Genomic DNA, 18,641 nt, shown 5'->3' on the forward strand with positions numbered 1-18,641 from the left:
ACAGTCTCCTGCTGGTGTCTGGATCAGCCGGTTTTCTGGCATGTCCCACATCTCCGCTTCTCCTCCCTTACCTAGATTCTTCTGAACTTCCTGTTCCATTTAATCCTTTCACGGGCTCCTCAAAGTCCGTCACTATCACTACACGTCTATCCACCAGATGGCTGCCAATGCAGAAATCTTTTCTAATCTTCCCCCTCAAACCAGGACTGCTTCCCTCCAGTCTAGTTACCCTTCTACTCTCTGGTCAATCAGAATGGTTTCAATGACTAAAGAAAGCTGTTTCAAACATACTTGTACCTCTGCTCTGGTTAGCTTAAGCTGTTTGTTGTGCTTAAGATTTCTCTTGTTAAAGCAAACTCTTGGAAAAAATCCAAGAAAATCTCAAACGCCACTAAACGTTCAGCAGAGGGACACGCCATACTCCTGAACTTATATACCAGAAGTGTCCTAACTCACTATGGCTACCACGGTTATGTCACTAGGCAGGGACCACAAGAGACCTGAGGGTTTCTTGTTCCTTATTCTGCCACAGACTTCCTATGTGACAACTGGCACATTTAATCTGTGTCTCAGGACAAGCAGCTGTACAGAAATAAATGTCACAGGGAAAAGGAGAGAGTATTTTCAGCATGTGAAGTGCTCAGATACTACAGGGGCACAGGAAAGACCGAAAAATGAATGATAGCACAGGAGGTACAAGTGGAAATTAGCAAAAAAAAGTGGGATGATATGTCTCCTAAGCAGAGTTAAGTGTGCTGTGAAGGAAAAGGTAATCTAGATTATTTTGGACCGAGAGCCATAAATTTTAGAAATTACTAACAGAAGCTCTCTTAAAAAGGACAGAAAGTTATTTTCAAGGAGTCAGAAGAATATTATCTTACCGAATATTCCCTAGATAGTGCCGCACCAACTCATCCTGCTGCTTCTATGCTTCCTTTCCATATATGTTCTCATGATGGCATCATTACAAACTAGCAGTGCACATCTAAAGCTGCACAATTTTAATGTTTCCTTGCCCAGACATCTGGAGGAGATCTGACAACTGCCTACCTTGTGGCACACGTGCTTAATGTGGCATGAATCAATCACAAGTTGTACACTTACATTGCAGAAGGGATGCTCCATCCCAGCGTCAGCGGCAGCCTAGTGCTTTCTGTACAGTGTGAAAGTAGGGTCAAGTATCTTGGAATAACCACCTGCTGCCCAACTTTATGATTCAGAGACAATGCTACATTGAAGCTGTATCGTTTCAGATGAAGAATCAGGACCCTGAGAGATGACAGAAGGACAAATGTTAATCTCAAGAGAGAAGTCAGAGAAAACATATTCAAAATCCAAGAAGCCCTGTTAACAAACTGCATTCACCTGACTCCATAAAACAGATTATTACTTTGGGGTGGTAAAGAAACACTATCCATCTCTTATCTGGCAAGAGACAGGTAATTACTCTCCTGTCTGTCACTCAACTTTGTGCAAGGTACAGAGCGCAGACTCTGCTAACTCAAGAAGCTTCCTGCTTTAATCTGCATCACTTTGCTCTTTAGTCAAGCACAAGCAAACAGCTCTTACCAAAGAGCTGTTTCTACTGGGCAGTGAGAGATAGGAAACAACTGAAATATTATCATTACAGGCCAGAATGCTAGTGTATTACTCCCAGATATTCAAGACTGTAATGGAGGGATCACACAGCTGCCCAAAACTGAGGGGGAACCGTGCCCAGCACAAGGTGTGTACTTAGTTTATCTGTCACAACACTTTCTCTTTGAAAGAGCTTTTGATCACAACAGTATAAAACGCATGAAAAGGCCTCCTTACACTGAGTCTTCTCCCTTATGCTGTATTTTGTATTGTCTATTTAGATCACACAGCTGTATCATCACGTATGTTGTGCTAATATTCAGAAACCGCAATGAGGGTTTTGCAGTGCGAGCATAAATACACTATTTAAGCAAAATGCAAGCTAACTACCAAGTTACTGGGTTCAGTATGAGTATACCTGGGACAAGAACACAGGCCAGATAAAGTAATCCAACAGACTTTGCTCTACATCCCATGAGAAAATGATCCCTACCTCCAAGCACTTCCACTCTAAATAACGAATTAAACCCAACCATGAGGTCAGAAACTAGTGAGCATGCCATGAGCCCTCAAAGAGTTTGCCGTCTTCCTCAAAGTGCCATGCTTACTGAGAGAGAAGACAGGTGTCAGCACTGGAAGAATTAATTGATCAAAGCAAAACCCTCTATATACCTTCTGGTACTAATGCCTCCAACTCGGTCCTGCCAATCAGGTCAGCTGAGCACAAAATATTAAACTTCCAGAATATATTTACTGTTCCACTTCCCTCACATCCCAGAAACCCCAGGAAAAAGGGAAGGGGAAAACTCAGCCCTCCTTGTGTAGCAACAGGGAGAAAGAAAGAAGTGCTGCAGAGGGTGCCCAAGAGAGCTTTTTTTAGAGGGAAACTGAAGAACAGCACAGAGACTACTGTCTGCACATGCATCTTTTTCATGTGCTGACCACCGTACATGCTGTCCTACCCATTTTCCCAGCTTCACTCTTTGAAGGACTTTTGCTTGTACTTTTGTAACATGTGCTTCCAGGAAAGAGAGGAGCAGATGCCAACATTTACCTGGGAAGCCTGTTGAACTTGTGTGTGACAACAGCAGACTTCCCGTTGCACTTCTCACAGGAATACTCAATCTCCTCTGCCTGTTCCAGAGAACAGAAAAATGACTGGTGGAACACATCAAACAGATCTCAAAAGAAAGCACACCACTTTTGGCCATCAAGGAAGTTCTTCAAAACAGCAGTTACACTTAAAATTATAACCACCTTCAACATGACCTAACAAGAGGGCATCTGATAAGAGGACAGGTAGCAGAGCTTGCAATTTGACAACATATTCACTAATACAGGTGGAATTTGTCCTGCAAGTCTATTGCAGACCAGTGAATTAGCCACAGTTGAGAAAAATTAGCTTCTGAAGAGAGGGGGCAATCTTGCAAGGTTTACAGTTTTCTCTCTCATAGTCCGTTTTCTTTTTTTCTAATAACCTTTGGTGGAGGATAATTTGCCATGAAGTTTTCTCTCTCTGGTTCGAAATCTCACCTTCATTCCTGAAAAGCTATCCTCATCTAAACTTGTGAAGGATGTGCTGTACCAGAGCAGAGTTTTGAACAGACAGCAAAAGGCGAAGCATAACCTCTGAAATTACATGACTTAGCCATCAAACATTTCTACAGCCCTTTTCTTTACCCCAGGTCAAATGACACCACTATAATTTTAAGAATGTTTTAAAATCATAACTACAAGAACTCCACCAGCTTTTAGGAGAATAAGCACTACAGTTATTCTATCTGTTGAAAACACTATCTGTAAGTGGAGAAAAGACACAGATCTGTCTCAAGATATGATAAAATACGACACTAATTCTCAGACGATAGGCTCATTTTTAGCTTTCAGAAACCTCACCTTGAAGCTGTACTTACAAGATGAGCATCCACCTATCGCAACTTCTTTTTTTAATTATTACATCTGTCTGACCTTTTTCCTCCATGTTAATTTAGGCCAGTACATAAGCTGCTGAAGCATCCTAGCCCAGGAGAGGAAGCAGCAATTCCTGAGTGATTATCTCAATCTGACAGCCTCCTTTGTATTTGTTTATGCTTCAACTCTTCCACCACAAAATGGGGAAGTTAACCTATTTCACAGCAATATTGTAAGGATCAGTTAATTTCTGCACAGCATTTTACAATAAATACTCCTGTACACTGTTAATGGAGAAGTCTCAAAAAAGCGCAAAGTTAATTATTTCATATGCCTGCAATCACTGCCATAGAAACTAACGATCAGCTATACAATCCAAATTTCCATATGGTACATAACCTACAGATAATTCGCAGTGAATAAAACGCCCTCAAAAAACTGTGTACCCGAAAAAAGAGGTCAAGGGAATCCTGGATGGATCGGGAAGGAAGCAATTTCTTTCTTCGAGGAAGGTCAATGGAGAGGTCATTAAACTGTTCTCGTTTAGTGACTGTTTCACCACACCTAAGAAAGAAACACACTTACGTAAGTCTGATGAAAAATACACCTGAAATTAGCCTAAAAAAATGTAAGTTTTCATTAAAGTAACTTCCCAGTAAATATATGCCTCTTGATCAATCTATTTTTACGCATCAGAATGAAACTCTTTCGAGTTGGATTTTAGGATTTCACTTTGATCCTTTAGAAGTTGAAAGAAACATTTGTGTAAGGGTGAGAACAAAAAAAAACACAGACTGCTTTGGAGAGGCAGGTGATCAGGTGTACAGGAAATCAAAGTGACTGCTATGTAGCTGAACACGTCCTCTTCATTCAGCATTCTTAGGAGGAAAGTGAGCACAGCCCAGAAGAAGGGAAAAAGCCTTGAAATACTTCCAAACTCTTTTCAGAAACAAAATAGTAGCGTCCACCAAAAAAAAAATCTCTATGTTCTTATGCTTTTTTTGTGGGGGAGGGAAACAACCCTACAGTCATTTGTCTTCAATAATTATTACCTGCATGCAACTTACTTTTAGGGAAGTAATGCAGTACACACAAAGTAATATTCCCAAATATCTGTAATCATGAAAACTCTGTGGAATGCAAGCATCCCATATGGGAATTTGCTGCACAGGTCAAACACAACGAATGCCCAGACATACTGGTTTACATCTTTTTCTGCAATAACCTAGATAGACAGAAGAAAATGCCATTCCCTGGAAACCCTTAGAAAGAACAAATTAAAAACATGGCTTCCCATTTTTTTTAAGAGGAAACATTATTTGACTGAAGGCCTTTCTCTCTATTCTCATACAACCTGTACACAAAAAGCAAAGCACAGAAGCTTTCCACTGAATATGTGATGAAGAACTAGATGGTATGAGGCTGTTTAAAGGCCTGCAGCAGAGGACAGCGTGCTGTGAGATTTACAGCATTTCTAGACCACAGAGTATTTTCTAAATATCTAGCTTTGGAAAAAACATAGTTCTAGTTATAGCCCACAGATGAAGTCGTGTAAGATGGAAATGCTTCGCAGTCTTTTAAGGTAAGTATGAGAAAAGCTCTCAAGCACACTTACGTTTTGCAAATGATAGAATGCTGAACCTCAAACTCCAAGTTACTGATAACCGGACATGTATAAACTTTGGTGGCTGAGAGGTCATCAGAAGCCCGTCCAGGTGAATTATCCTCATTAGGGACTGGCTCACTCTTCCAAGTTTTGTTTAACTTCTCCATGTCTTCCTTCAGCTGGTCCAGACACTGGCTCAGGAACTCATGTGCATCCTAGAAACGGGGTAAACTCATTAAAGCGATTTTGTACAACTTCATTAAGCATCTTTCTCTCAAACACACATGGACTGGGGGAATTATGTTTAAGTTCATTGCATTCAGCAATTCCAAGGCAGTTCTGCTCTAAGCAACAGCAGGCAATCGTTGCCATTCAATCAGAAGCTCAAGTCACTGACGAATAGAGCTGAAGCTTGACAGGAGTTCAATGTAGTCCAGACACTGAACAAATGACATGTAATTGTTTCTAGACAATATGGTACTTACGTTCTGCATGTACCCAGAAAATCTCTCTGCAGTAGCTGAAATAGCACTTTTCACCTTCTTAAGCAGCTCTTTCTTAACCTCAGGGCTGCAGACATCCTTTTTAGCAAGCAGATGGGCAAAACGTCTGCAGAAGACAATGCAATGAAACACTGAGTGGCTTTCCAGGACTTCAGAGAAACAAAATAAAACTCATGATACCTAATTTTAAGAGTCTCTAAAAGCTTTTCTCCTATGATAAGTGGTTTAGGGGTTCTGTATGAAAATATCTCATATATAATTAACCTTTCCCATTTCAAGTATTTTGAAATCTCACTTGAGGCCATCATTGGAACAGGACCCAAATGAACAAAAAAAAATTCCACAATCTTTTAAGGTAAAGAGAAGAGCCTTATAAAGTTCCATAAAATTATTTCTGCTATATCTTTTACAATGAGGGGAAAAACCCCACAATGCTTTTTGAAAACATTTGTACTGATAGGACACAAAAATCACACGGCACCAAAACGAACAACACAAAAATCATTAAATTCAACTTGCATGGTCAGACTGGTTTCTATTCATTTTTTAATTTTTAACTTTCCACTCAGTTTCAAGCCCTACTTCTTTTGGCAGCAAAACATTACAACAGGGTAGAAAAAAGCTGTAACAAAAAGAGCCCTGAGGAGTTCCTTGGTTCAGGCTACATATAGTGTTGTTACTGGTAACTTTGTTAAAAAACTTGAAATTGACTTTCTCTGTGCCTCTCAGCTATTGTGATTTAGTTGTCTTTTACAATTACTTTGCAATTTCACGGGAAATACACACCCAATATATTCCAAGCACAACAGTTTTGGTCATAGTACATATCTGGGAAGGTGATGTCACATTCCATCACACACACACACACACACAAAGAGACTAAAGACAGACAAGACACGTGCAATCCCCTCCTACCCTAAACCAACAACTAATACTCAGTTACCCAAAGAAGCTGATCAGTTTCCTGCAGCTCAACAGCTTCTGCTATTCTGCTGAGCTACAGTAACACTGTGCGCTCTCCTAACCCTCTACAACTGCTCAGCAAAGCATGTCAGGAAACACACCTTTTACACCACAAAGCAGTTGACAGGTAATCACTTTTCAACCAGAAAAACATTCATCATGTTCAATCAAGTGCCCATACCCAAACCAATAGAAGGCAAAGTAGATGCTACTGAGTATCAACTCTGACTTGTTGCACTTAGGTACAGGATCACACACTGCCCTCCTTCAGAGGTGCTATGGCACAAGCTCTACCCACACAGTTCAGCATTAGGTACACAGGGCACAAGCGTCAGAGGTCTTTCTACAAAAATTAGGGAAAGGACATTTGAAAAGGTATGTGGAACAACCTCTGATCCTGAGTAGTGTAGGAAGAGTTCAAGAAAGCACAGCAAAAATAGAAATGACACCAAAAGATATAAAATGCTATGAATTGGAAACAGAAATGGTTCTGATAATCCTGAATCTTGTTCAGTGTGAGAAAAGAAACGAGGTATGCAAGGGCATATATAATAAAAGTCCCAAATGGCAGAAAGTGCAGTATCTAGAGCAAACAGCAGTTTGTCTTTCTGATGGACATACCATGGAGTACGAGTGGCACAGGAATTAAACATTTCAAAGGGAAAAGAGAGTTTTGCATATTACTGAAACCTTTGGAGTTTCTTGACATGAGGTTTGACTGAACTTAAGAGTTCAACTGAATTTAGAAAAAGATTAAGTATGCAGAACTTGAACACTCTCAGGAGCTACAAGACAGACATTTTCCAAAAAGGCATAAGCCCTCACATATCAGATGAGGTTAGCGACCACCTTAAACCCTAGCTGGTAGTGTTTTAAAAAGCAGTTATTCTGCATCTATTTATTTTGCAGTTTCTTACATTTTCTTCTGAAGCATTTCGTTCTGCCACTAGAAATACAGAAGATATAAAAGATGGCCTGTAACTCAGCATTGCCGCTTTTAAGAGCCTACTTCCTATTTCTAAAGTAAAACTGCAAAATACAGGGAGCTCTAGGATTTATTTTATTATCTACGCATGCAAATTACCCTCTACAACAGTGCTTCGGTATTACAAAGCTAGTTTCTCAGTAACGAAAGTGAAAATATCCTTCCCAGAAAGTGAATTTTACCTGATAAGTGCATTGAGTGGAATTTTTTTCCATGGGATACCCTGCTTGAGCAAATCATTAGCAAAAGACTGAATTGAAAACAAGGACTGTAGAATGGCATTCATATAGCAGGTGTTTCCCAAGTTTGAAAATCTGAAAAGAAGAAGATCAAACATGGTATGTTGATGTGTAAACACACCACTGTTAAACATGGCACTACTAACATGTAGGACATTCACCCCAGTGTATCAAAGGAACATGGATTACCTGAAATTATTATATCTCTAAAATTCTCAGGAACTTAATCTAAGAGTACCTGTTTTCCAAACTATGAAAAATGTTCCCTGTCTCAGTGTTCATTAATTTCAGGATTCTTTTTTTAATTATTATATAATTTAACAAGAATACGCACATTCTGATGATCAAAGCGAACATGCTAGATAAAGGAAATTAAATTTACCCTTGTAATTGTTGTTGAGGATGGGTGGAAAGGGGCACTCGGGGTTTGTTCCACCCTGTGTAATCTTGATTAGATCTCATTTTTTTAACAGAAAGAGGGGCAGGCTGAGAAAGAAATCCCAGGCTTCTTTTGGTTGAAGGGGTCTGGCTGGATACAGTAGACCTGAAAGCATAAAAGGATTAGAAGTGTAAGGTTTCTAATGCTCTTCCTTAAATAGCTGAAGTCTATATTGATCCAATTCCAGTGTCATGGAAGACAAGGACTGGTAAAGCCACACAAGATAAGTGGCATGTGTCATAATGCAAAAGAGGTGTGAGAGAGAACTACTTTCCGGAACACTTAAATATTTTTGTTAAAATTTCCTTACATCCACACGTGTGCATGCAATGTAACCAAATCCTTTGTCTTTAAGATATTTAACAATTCCCCACACTGTATGATGAGAGGAAGAATGATCGTGCAGCATGAGATCACATCTGGGCCAGAGTCTTCACTTTCAGCCTCTTGTTCTTGTAACCTAAACCACTCTGGACCTCAGTCCCTCACATGTAAAGCATAGACAATGCTGCTTTTCTTCCTTGATCTTGTACCTCATCTATCTAGGGTAGAGACTGACAGTTTGATTGCACAGTGCCTAACTCAGAAGAATCTCAACCTCAGCAGGATTTAGTATTACTAAAACACAGTTAAAGTATAGTGTTTCATGCCATTTATCTACATGGGGAAAAATGAAGCAAGGATTCAGTCTAAACTTCCAGAGTTTATATAGAATTTAAAGCATCTAGGAGCTTAGATATCATCTGGATCAGTCATTCACAATGACCGTAACAGACCTGATTTTAGAAAGTCTACCTATTGCAAGCAGTAACTGGAGTTTGTAGAGGTAAGTAGAGCAATTGTAGCCACACTGAATACCTAGACTGTACACCTGGGATGGGGTGGTGGGGTGGTGGTGTTGGAAATATACATATATACTCATTTTATGCGTATGAGCTATATAGCACGTGATAAACACACAGGAAACTAAAGATCCTAATTCCTGGGAAAGAACTATCATTTACAGTTCATGCTAGTGAATCAGTCCTACCTGTCCAGGGTGGAACTGCCAGTGGAGTACTCTTTTGATGAAGACCGGCTACCATAAAAGGATGATGACTGCAGTGGTAAAATACCTTGAAAAAACAGAAAGAGAGGCAGGTTATTTTGTTACAGGTAACTCAGCTGTATATAAAATATACAACTGGTTTAAATGCATTTAGTCAAAAGGCTAACAAATCTTCAAATGCTGTTTTTCACAATTGGTTGGGGAAGTACTAACATACATACTTAGAAGTACTAATGTGAATATTAATCATATATAAATAAAGACATGCTGGAGTTTTAATTGAATTTAATACCATAATCTCCATCAAACGCAAACTGCGATACAAAACATTAAAAAGTCATTGAACGGCCTTAACTATCTGAAAGATAATAAATATCCACTTCTTGTTCAAATATACAAGATACACATAACTGAAAACTTAGTAATGATTTCCAATACAGTGCTCCCAAAATTCAAGGTAAATATGCAGAAGTGAAAACAGGTTCTCTTCCCACTCCAGATTCCACAGCAAATTACTACATGCTTGCGGCATAATGAGATTGCTTCATTGTTCTGATAGCTTTGTGTCAGATCCTCAGACTCAAATGCCTCAGATGATGCCACATTAAAAAAAAAATGCTCTCAAGAGTCAAAAAACCCACCTATTACAGTGAATCACAGCGTAATTTAGTTTGGATAATGAATAAACATTTGAGCCATGCAACTTTCGAAAATGCAGACATATGAAGGAATTTTGCAATACTGTTAGCTGAACTTGCAGGTATATACTCATGGATTCTGATTTTGACTCTAAAGAGCAAACCAGACTTTCATTCAGAGATAAACATTCACCTTACTGGCTCCTCCAGCAAAACATGTCTGCACCATCAGAGCTGCACTAAAAAAAAGAATGCATTCAGCAGCATTCCCCATAAAAACAAGACCTCGAGTGAGTTCCCCTTTATGAGGAAAGAGGCTCAGTATTTATTAGCGAAACTGAAGAATGGTGCTGCTTACTGGCTTTTGTACATACTGTCAATATTTCTACATTGCCTACAAAACCTTGTCACCCACCAGCATCCAACAGAACTTTGGTACAAACAGAACAAAAGTACCGGCCCCAAAAAGTTCTCCCTCTAAATTCTGGGGAAGAGATAGGGAAGTAAAACAGTACACATTTTCAGCACAAAAACAAGCCTACAATTCACATGGGCATTAACAGCAAAGGAGAGCTTTAAAAATAAGAAAGAAAGAAAAGAAAAAGGAAATCCTTAGGTGTTTACAGAAATCCCCTCCCAAGGGGAAGGGCAGCCTGTAGCAAAGTTTGAAGCTGCTTCTTGAATTTTCAAACAACCCAGCACATGGACTGGCATCAGCACCCAGGTATAAAGGTCAGGGTTACACTAGAGCAGGATAGGCTTTGAAAATGTTTGCATCTCATATGTGGCTCTCTAGGAAGCAAGAATGTTAGTGGCACAGGGAAAGCAGATTAGGAAAACCACCTCTGCAGCAACTTTCAAAATTATTATCAAAGGGGTAAAATCATACTGGTCAAAGACAGGTATCTTCTGGTTTTACTTTTCTTTTTTTACCTGATGTCCTATTTTCCTCTGCCTGCTTCAGATTCAACTGTTTCTCCCTGCTACTGTTCAAGTACTTCCATGCTGGATCACTCAAGGCTTTATTGTTCCTACAGATAAACCAGAGTGGAAGTCAGCGCAGTTATAGAAGACAGAGGATATTCCTGCTTGCTATTTACAACTTGTTTTGAAGCATTTCTCTCCTACCACCTTTAATACTTGACTATGGAACAGTTAAACTTTACTTGCTGGTAAGTTCAACCAATTCATTTAAACAAGCTTTCTTATGATCAAATGCATTTCCAAACACTTGGAGCTTATTCTCCAAATAGCAATTTCCATTTATGAACTTTGTTTTGAAAAGGGTCAAAGCAAAATCAATAAAGAAGGTACCTATTGCTGTACACATGTAGCACATATGACAATCCTGACTAAACTGACAAAAGAAAGATGACGATGTGCCAGTTCTTGCAAATCTACTGCTAGAGCAGGTTATTTTTCCCTCATTGATCCTGAACACAAACCCCATTTCAAGCACCCAGTGTGTTCAGAAGTTGACTAGTGGCTGGCCTGTACCATGTTGACAAGACAGGAAATACCCTAACATTCTTTTCAGAAAAATTTACCTTTACAAATGAACGAAGAGTTTAAGATCAGAAACTAGAAACAATGGTTACTTACGTTGAAGAATCATTCTCTTTGGGATAATCTTCACTCATTTCTGAACCAGGAGGTTGCGTTCTTTTCCTCTTTTCACTGATGACAGAAAATTTTTCAAGTGGTCATTCTTTCAGAAAGGCTAGCAAATGATCCTCTTCCAACTGAACAGAACTCCTCAATGCTTTCTGTGCATTTTGCACCTATCTTCCACAATCTCCACTCTTATAACATAGCATACAGAGAAGAATTTGGTCTGCCCAACTCTTAAGTTGTTCATAAAGCTCTAGTGCCAGTACCAGCCAGAGGCTAGAAAAGCATCTATTAACATCCTGTTAAAAGTAACAGCAAAACCAGAGGAAGAAACATGTTCCCTTCTTACTTCTAGGTGTGCTGAGTTCCACCTGCAGCTCTACAAAGAGCTAAATGTTAACAGTATCATAAGAGGAGGATAATGGCTCCTACCGATTCTCCAACAAGCCTGTTCTGTGAGGGACTGATGAAGCAGGAGATGCTGAAATGTTCACCCTGTTGCTAGGTGTTCCAGTTCCAGTGGAACTCTTGATAGGCACTCTCGCTGGGGTACCCAGCACCTTGCGAAACGGATTTTCCTCCTTACTTTCCATGGTCACTCTTTTGGGAGGAGTCTGTAAAACCCAAGCGGAGGAGGTTATAGAGACAACCCGAACAGTGAAAAACATAACCCCCTTTAGTCTAATCTAGCATTTACACCACTGCTTTACTTGCTACAGTGTAGCATCCAAAAGCAGAAAAATGCTACTTGTAATAGATTAAGAGAGTTTAACATAAAATAGACATAGGTAAAATTCTGACTGTATTGATGCAAGTCATAAAAATGAAACTCTACTGCAGTTACCTATTTCCCTTCTCGTTTTCCAACACTACGTCAGTTGAACTTCAGTTTTTAAAATCTCCTTTACATGCTTTGACATTAAAAAAACCCGAGGCATGATTCCCAACTATCCCCAGAACAATCCTGGGTGGTATTTAAAACAAACAAAAAAAACCCACCAAACCACAACCGTATTAAAACCCATACAATTAGAACAGTGCCCTGACAGCCTTGGGCCAAGCGAGCACCACATGTAATGCAATGGAAAGAGCTAATAGCTGGTTGACTAAGGAATGTTGGTCAGTTTTAGACTCGAAAACTAAACATGTCTAATCTTACCACTGTATACACAGCCTTAGAGTTTTTACTGTGAGATTGCCTTTAAGCAACATGTAAAATTTGGTTTGGGACAACATCAAAAATATTCTCCCTCAGGGCGGTAATATAAGTATATTTGCAGAGATAACAAACTAAATTAAAGCCTGTAGGTACACCACAAAATCTGTGTTATGCAGGGAGGAAGAAGAAAAAATATTTTGAGCGAAAATGACTTTTGGGGAAAAGTCTGCAAAATTTACAGAAAAATCCAAGCCGAACGCTACAAATTTGGTAACTTTATTCTGATACAAAACTGGGTCAGCAGCTTTTCAATATATACATTTGGCTGAAGCCTGCCAAACTCATTAAGGCCTATGCTGACCATAACGTCTTCAGCATTTACAGTGCTATTACAAAACACAATATCAGAATGAGAGGAGGAAATGAATGAAATAAAATTAAAGGAGAGGAAAAATTTGAACAATTGAACAAACCTGGTTCTCTATATAAGAGAATTGCCTATTAGCTTCCTTCTGTGTGGTCCTGCTCCCCAGAACACCTCCAAAGCTGCCAGATCCCTGAGAGGGTTTCCCAGCTGACAGAAAAAAGTACACAACATCTGATTTGATTGTCATTTAATTCATTGGCATTCTTATTTGTAAGACATTATTTAGCTGGAGTTGATTTTGGAAGGGACACACTAGATTTCTTGCCAACAGACAGTAAAATATTCTGAATGCACAGACAAGCACATGTTTATGGATATCCCTCATATTGGTCATTTACTTAGTTGGCAGTAGGGTTCCTACCTTTAAAAAGAACAAAATAAAATAAAACGTACAATAAAAAGGAAAGAGGCTGGGCATGTGTGATAAACAGACGAAGATGTTTCAAATACCAACATACTTGTAACATAATTTCTACAAGTTTAATCTCTGCTTATTGTTCAGCATGACAAAAACACGTTATGAGAAAGGTATATAACACAAATTGGGGCTCAGGGCCAGAAAGAAGCACTTACACAAATGCAAAGAAAGTCAGTAAACACAAGGAGGACAAAACAGCTAAAGATGGAAAAAAAAGAAAACATAGCACCGACCCCACCCCAAACTGTTACTAACATGATCTACAACAACTGCACTTACCAGTATGAACCCTGTCTTGATGGACTGCATCCAAATACATCCTCATTTCATTCGCGTCTTTAAATGGTACCTTATCAATTGTCAGGAAGCTGGTATCTTTTAGTGTTAGCATCAGGCAGCACAGTTTTCTACCGTTTGGTCGTAAGGTCACAGTTTTAATGTTATGGCTTAGCTGAAAACAAGAAAGTGACTTTAAACACAAAATCATTTTTAAAAGGACAAAATACTTACAAATTCAAACAAAACACTTCCCATACAGAGGTGCTCACACTGAAATACTTCTTGCTCCATTTCAAGCAAACATTAAGCATCACAGAATTCATGCAATCTGTGATCTTAGAAGCTGACAGAACCGAAAGGACAGTATTGTAATAGCTCAAGAGTCCCTATAGTCCTGGATAAGCTTTCTACAGCTTGCTTTGCTATCGAGTGTGACATTTTTGAATGTAAAGAGCTTCAATACAGTCCCATTTAGCTGCCTGAAACTTCCACGTCAAGTTTGAAATATAATTTAAGAGGGGGAAAGTTTTAAATGTTAAGTACAAACTTCTACTCACTTCATAATTTGCTCTCAGGGAAGACGGATTTGACACAGCTTAAAAAATTCACTGAGGGAATAAGTCAATAAGAAACATGCTTAGTCTACATGCAACATTATAACAATTAAGGGGTGACAAAACTTTCAGGATTATGGTCAAGCACAAAAATAAATTGAATAAGAATTTGTGCTCCCTAATTATGTCACTGCTACTTTATTATACCATTACTTAATTGTTATTTTATGCTAAGCCACCTATAAGGACTGGCTGTTCAGAAAAGGCTCTACTATCCATGCAGGCTGAGGGAAACAAAGCAGAGGAAGCAAAATAACATATCACATCTTCAGACTGCACGGAAGTTTGACAATACATACCTAAGCATACTCTCATTTTCAATTCCCTTGTCCTTTTTTGCTTAATTTTTCATTTTGCTGCCGCTTCTTTAGCCTTGCCTAAGATCAGGCACTAGCTACACAATGACCTCCATGCCAGTATGTTGCTATACTTGATGCTTCATACAAGATTGGAAACCATGGCCAAGGTCATGAGGCACTACACAAGACACTGCCCATCAGATTGGAGTCTTCTAATTTGGCCTGACCTGCACACTGCCACACTACTGACCTAAATAACGATGATGGATTAATAGACATGAACACTAATTACACTCCAAAGCTAAAGTTTCGCTGTACATTGCTCTGGAACCTGTCTTGTCTCCTTCAAATTATACACAAGTTTAAAAATAAAAATTATTCCTGATTTTTATTTAAATTAGTTCGGGTACGTAAAAGACTGAGATAGTAAAAGGCACTCCACATCCATCAGTGAGATTTCTTTTTGTCCATGCAGATCTCTAGCTTCTTGGAAAGCCAAACTAGACACAACAGCAGTTTATAAGAGAGGCTGGAAAACCACCTCAATTGGAAACTAAGGGTTTATTTTGCTGGGAAAATTACACCTCTGAAATACTTTGTGCTTATTCCTTGTGTTTTAATATAAGCTAAAAATGTCTTCAAAGACTTTAGAATTAAAAGGGGGGCTCCAAATTTTTCATCCTCTCTTAAAATATTGAGCCCAGTGCAAAGGGATTACAGTTCCTTCATCATCTCAGTGCAAACCAACCTATTTGAACTCTAAATGCTGTCATGAGCAGGCTCCATCTGTACTCTCCATGCACCTACTATGATCCAATCAGTGTCACAAAGTCTTGGGAGGTGGGGTAAACAAAGTATTTCTCTTAGCACATATCTAGCATCTAGGACAACTTAGTCAAAGCTCTGAAACATCAGTAAAACATATCATCTGACATAAGAAATTTGACGATGCACCAGTCACTGTAGAAATAAGTATAACCCTGGATCCATCTAAATGTTCCATTAGAAAAAGATAAAAAAGGCAGGAATATCACCCACAGTTCTCTCAGAGCAACCTGTCAATAAAAGGGAATGCTACTTCTAAAGCAGAATTATCAGGTAGTGGTCAGCCTGAAGCAGCATGCAAGAGCACTGTGACAGACTGGGGCCAGCTCACACAAAAAACCCCTACGCCCAAGCACCAGCCTGCAGCTCAAGGGGCAGGCAGCTCTCCCTGCCTGCTGCCTGCTCCCACCAATGCTCTTGTGCCCATGCCTCTGTCACTTCAAGATGAACAGGACCAGAAAGCAGATCCCGCTGAAGAGTAACCACCATCCAAACAAAAATAATTGGTCTAAAGATATGCCTCCTCCTCTGCTGTGGTCCTAGCTGCATGGTGCCATCTCACCCCCTCCATCAGATACCACCTTCGGTCCCTGCCCAAATTAATTCACGTGAAAACCCTCCACTGAGCTTAGAGAGATCTGACGAGAGCCAGAGCCAGCAGATGCGAGAGGCTGGGAGAAAAAACCTGCCCCTTTAGGCCATGCTTAGCTTAGCTGTTCGACAGGCTCATCCTTTCGAGTCACTGCCACACCATGTTAACTTGTCCAGGCAGAAAGGAGCACGTGAGAACAAGCACCCAGGGAAGGTATGGGGGTAAAAAGAGGCCACTCTTCCCAGAAGCAACATGGTCCAAAACTAGATTAAATCAGACATGCAGTCACAGCATCGCACATGAGAAGGCAGACAGTTCTTTTCGAGTCTGCAGTAACAGAGGTAGGAACTATCCACAGCTCATGATTTGCCCTGCACCTTGATTCCAAGGCAACACAGGCGGCCACATTCTTTGCTGAAATTTTTCAGCACAGTAATGCAGCAAAACCTGATCTTTCAAAAATAATCTTTCTTTTCACTGAGTGCGCACACAGAAATAAATGGCTCAGAGAAGTGAACACTACCACTGAAAAACTGCACAAAAAAGCAGAAGCTAACATTTAGTTTAGTTAGTGTAACAGTTTAGGCTGTTACAAAGCTGCTAAATAAGATAGGACCTTTTTTTCCTTCCAACTGCTCTTATATTCTCTACATATTTTTAAATCAGATAAAAGTTTCTTACAGAAAACACTCCGCATTCTTTTGATTTGGGGCATTTTGCACAAAAAAACTAGGGAGACTAAGCTGAAAACAACTATAGAATGAAAAAAAGAGGCAATTTAGGCTGAATATTGCAAGAGAATCTTTAACAGTGATTGCCATCAGCCTCCCAGTGAGGAAATCACATTGCCTGGCATATTTAAAACCTAAAACCTAAGAGTTGTTCTTCAGCAGAGTCTTGTATAAACAAGCAAAAGGTTACAATTGTGTTAATACCGCTACTCTTCAGCTGGGAAATCCGCCAGTACAAAATATTCAGGATCTTCACCTCTGGATTCTGCAAATGCACCGGTAACAGAAACATTTCAAAAATCCGAACACGTGAGCCACAATGCTAAATACTTTGGTAACTTTTCTCTGCTTTCTGGTTCTTCCCATTCACTGTTATCTCGATGTTGGTCTTGGCAGATCCTTCAACAATACACGTGAATAATTTACAGGAGAGTTATACAAAGGGATTAGTGTTCAGGAAATGAGGAACACAAAACAGTGACAGAGGGAAGTTTGCAAGACACTTAATAGCCTTGAAGAGGACAGCTGTTCACAAAACAGCATAACCCATGCACTGCTTGAACAAAAACCTTAATATTTGGCATACCTGAAACGTCTTTGGGATTCCTCCAACATTGTAGTGAACAACTAGACTCACTTTGTTGTCCTTTTCCACAATTTCAAAGCTCCCTTCTTTCCATTTTGTAATCCCAGTCTGCATGCTGCGCATCCGGACGGGCCCATGCACCTTTAGCGGAGCCATGCTTTCTCATGGAAAAGAGCTAGTGAGAGTAAGCGTACTCCACCTTAAAAACCTGTTAGAAATGAGAAATTTGTAAATAGGCAGGCCAAATAATCTCTACAGGAAGATACAAGAGTGGCTTAAAGTATCTGTAGAAGTTCAGCAGAACTGTTTTGCTGGTATTTTTAAACACGATGAAGGAGTTCGATGCGAGTGAAGGAAACTTAGATTAACAAAACCTCTCCCGGTCTGGGCAGCCACGCTCCGATTCCTCACTGCCGAAAGGCAAGCAGACGCAGTCCATGAACACAGAATTTCCTGCAAATCCCTAAAGCGACTTCAAGAGATTTAGGGAAAAAAAAGTGCCGGAGGGAAGTCGCTAAAAGATGGAAACCAAAGTTGTGGGGCGGAATAGAGCTGGTTTCTGCGGGGACGCGGGGTCCGGTGGCCGGCAGGGGCCCAGTCGGTCCCCGGGAGACCCCTCCCGACCCCCGTCCGGAAAAGCCGCCGGCCCGGCGGTACGAGAAGCAGCCCCCCTCCCCCCCGCAAGGCAGGGCATATTTTAAGTAAAAACCAGAAGGAATGAATGAAACAGGCGCCGCCTGGGGGGGTGCGGGGACCTCCCGGCCGCCCGCGCCCCGCCCCTACCAGTCCCCGCTCCCCTCCAACCCCCGCCGCCCCCGGGCAGGGCCCGGCCGGGCAGAGAGCCGGGGTGGGGTGGGGGGGTGGGGTGGGGTGTGAAGTCAGCGGCTCCCGCCCCACCGCCCCACGGCCTCCCCACTGCGAGGGGAAGCGGTGCCGCAGGAGGGAACACGAGGGGGTGCGGGGGAAGACGGACACAGGACCCGGCTGGGCGGAGGGGGGAAGGAGGGGGGCGGTGTGAGGCCCGGTACCTGCGTCCCGGCGCGTCCCCGGTGCCGCTGGGCAGGCTGAGGCCCGGAAAAGGGGGGGGAGGGGGAGGGGGAGGGGGGAAAAAGGGGAGGGGGGGCGGCGGCAGCGGATGGCGGGAACCGGCCAGCAGCGCGAGACACTGCGCGCGCGCGCCCGCTCACGTC

The 18,641-nt window shown here is 40.9% G+C and overlaps 1 protein-coding gene across 1 annotated transcript in view; it reads right to left on the bottom strand.

The window, feature by feature from the left end:
• USP37 (ubiquitin specific peptidase 37) overlaps nucleotides 1-18,639 on the bottom strand; it is a 37,327-nt gene extending 18,688 nt beyond the window's left edge. The window contains exons 1-15 of the mRNA XM_064451342.1: nucleotides 18,480-18,639; nucleotides 17,452-17,659; nucleotides 13,805-13,976; nucleotides 13,154-13,254; nucleotides 11,954-12,135; nucleotides 11,513-11,587; nucleotides 10,844-10,941; nucleotides 9,255-9,339; nucleotides 8,168-8,329; nucleotides 7,729-7,860; nucleotides 5,581-5,704; nucleotides 5,105-5,310; nucleotides 3,936-4,053; nucleotides 2,633-2,712; nucleotides 1,105-1,269 (exon numbers count right to left, since the gene is read on the bottom strand). Of these exons, the coding sequence (XP_064307412.1) occupies nucleotides 1,105-1,269; nucleotides 2,633-2,712; nucleotides 3,936-4,053; nucleotides 5,105-5,310; nucleotides 5,581-5,704; nucleotides 7,729-7,860; nucleotides 8,168-8,329; nucleotides 9,255-9,339; nucleotides 10,844-10,941; nucleotides 11,513-11,587; nucleotides 11,954-12,135; nucleotides 13,154-13,254; nucleotides 13,805-13,976; nucleotides 17,452-17,607 (1,856 nt within the window). The 5' untranslated portion in view covers nucleotides 17,608-17,659; nucleotides 18,480-18,639. The remainder of the gene's footprint in view (nucleotides 1-1,104; nucleotides 1,270-2,632; nucleotides 2,713-3,935; nucleotides 4,054-5,104; nucleotides 5,311-5,580; nucleotides 5,705-7,728; nucleotides 7,861-8,167; nucleotides 8,330-9,254; nucleotides 9,340-10,843; nucleotides 10,942-11,512; nucleotides 11,588-11,953; nucleotides 12,136-13,153; nucleotides 13,255-13,804; nucleotides 13,977-17,451; nucleotides 17,660-18,479) is intronic.
• Nucleotides 18,640-18,641: the final 2 nt, after the last annotated feature.

This window comes from Phalacrocorax carbo, chromosome 5 (genome assembly GCF_963921805.1).
Source record: "Phalacrocorax carbo chromosome 5, bPhaCar2.1, whole genome shotgun sequence".
In the NCBI taxonomy this organism is placed as follows: domain Eukaryota; kingdom Metazoa; phylum Chordata; class Aves; order Suliformes; family Phalacrocoracidae; genus Phalacrocorax; species Phalacrocorax carbo.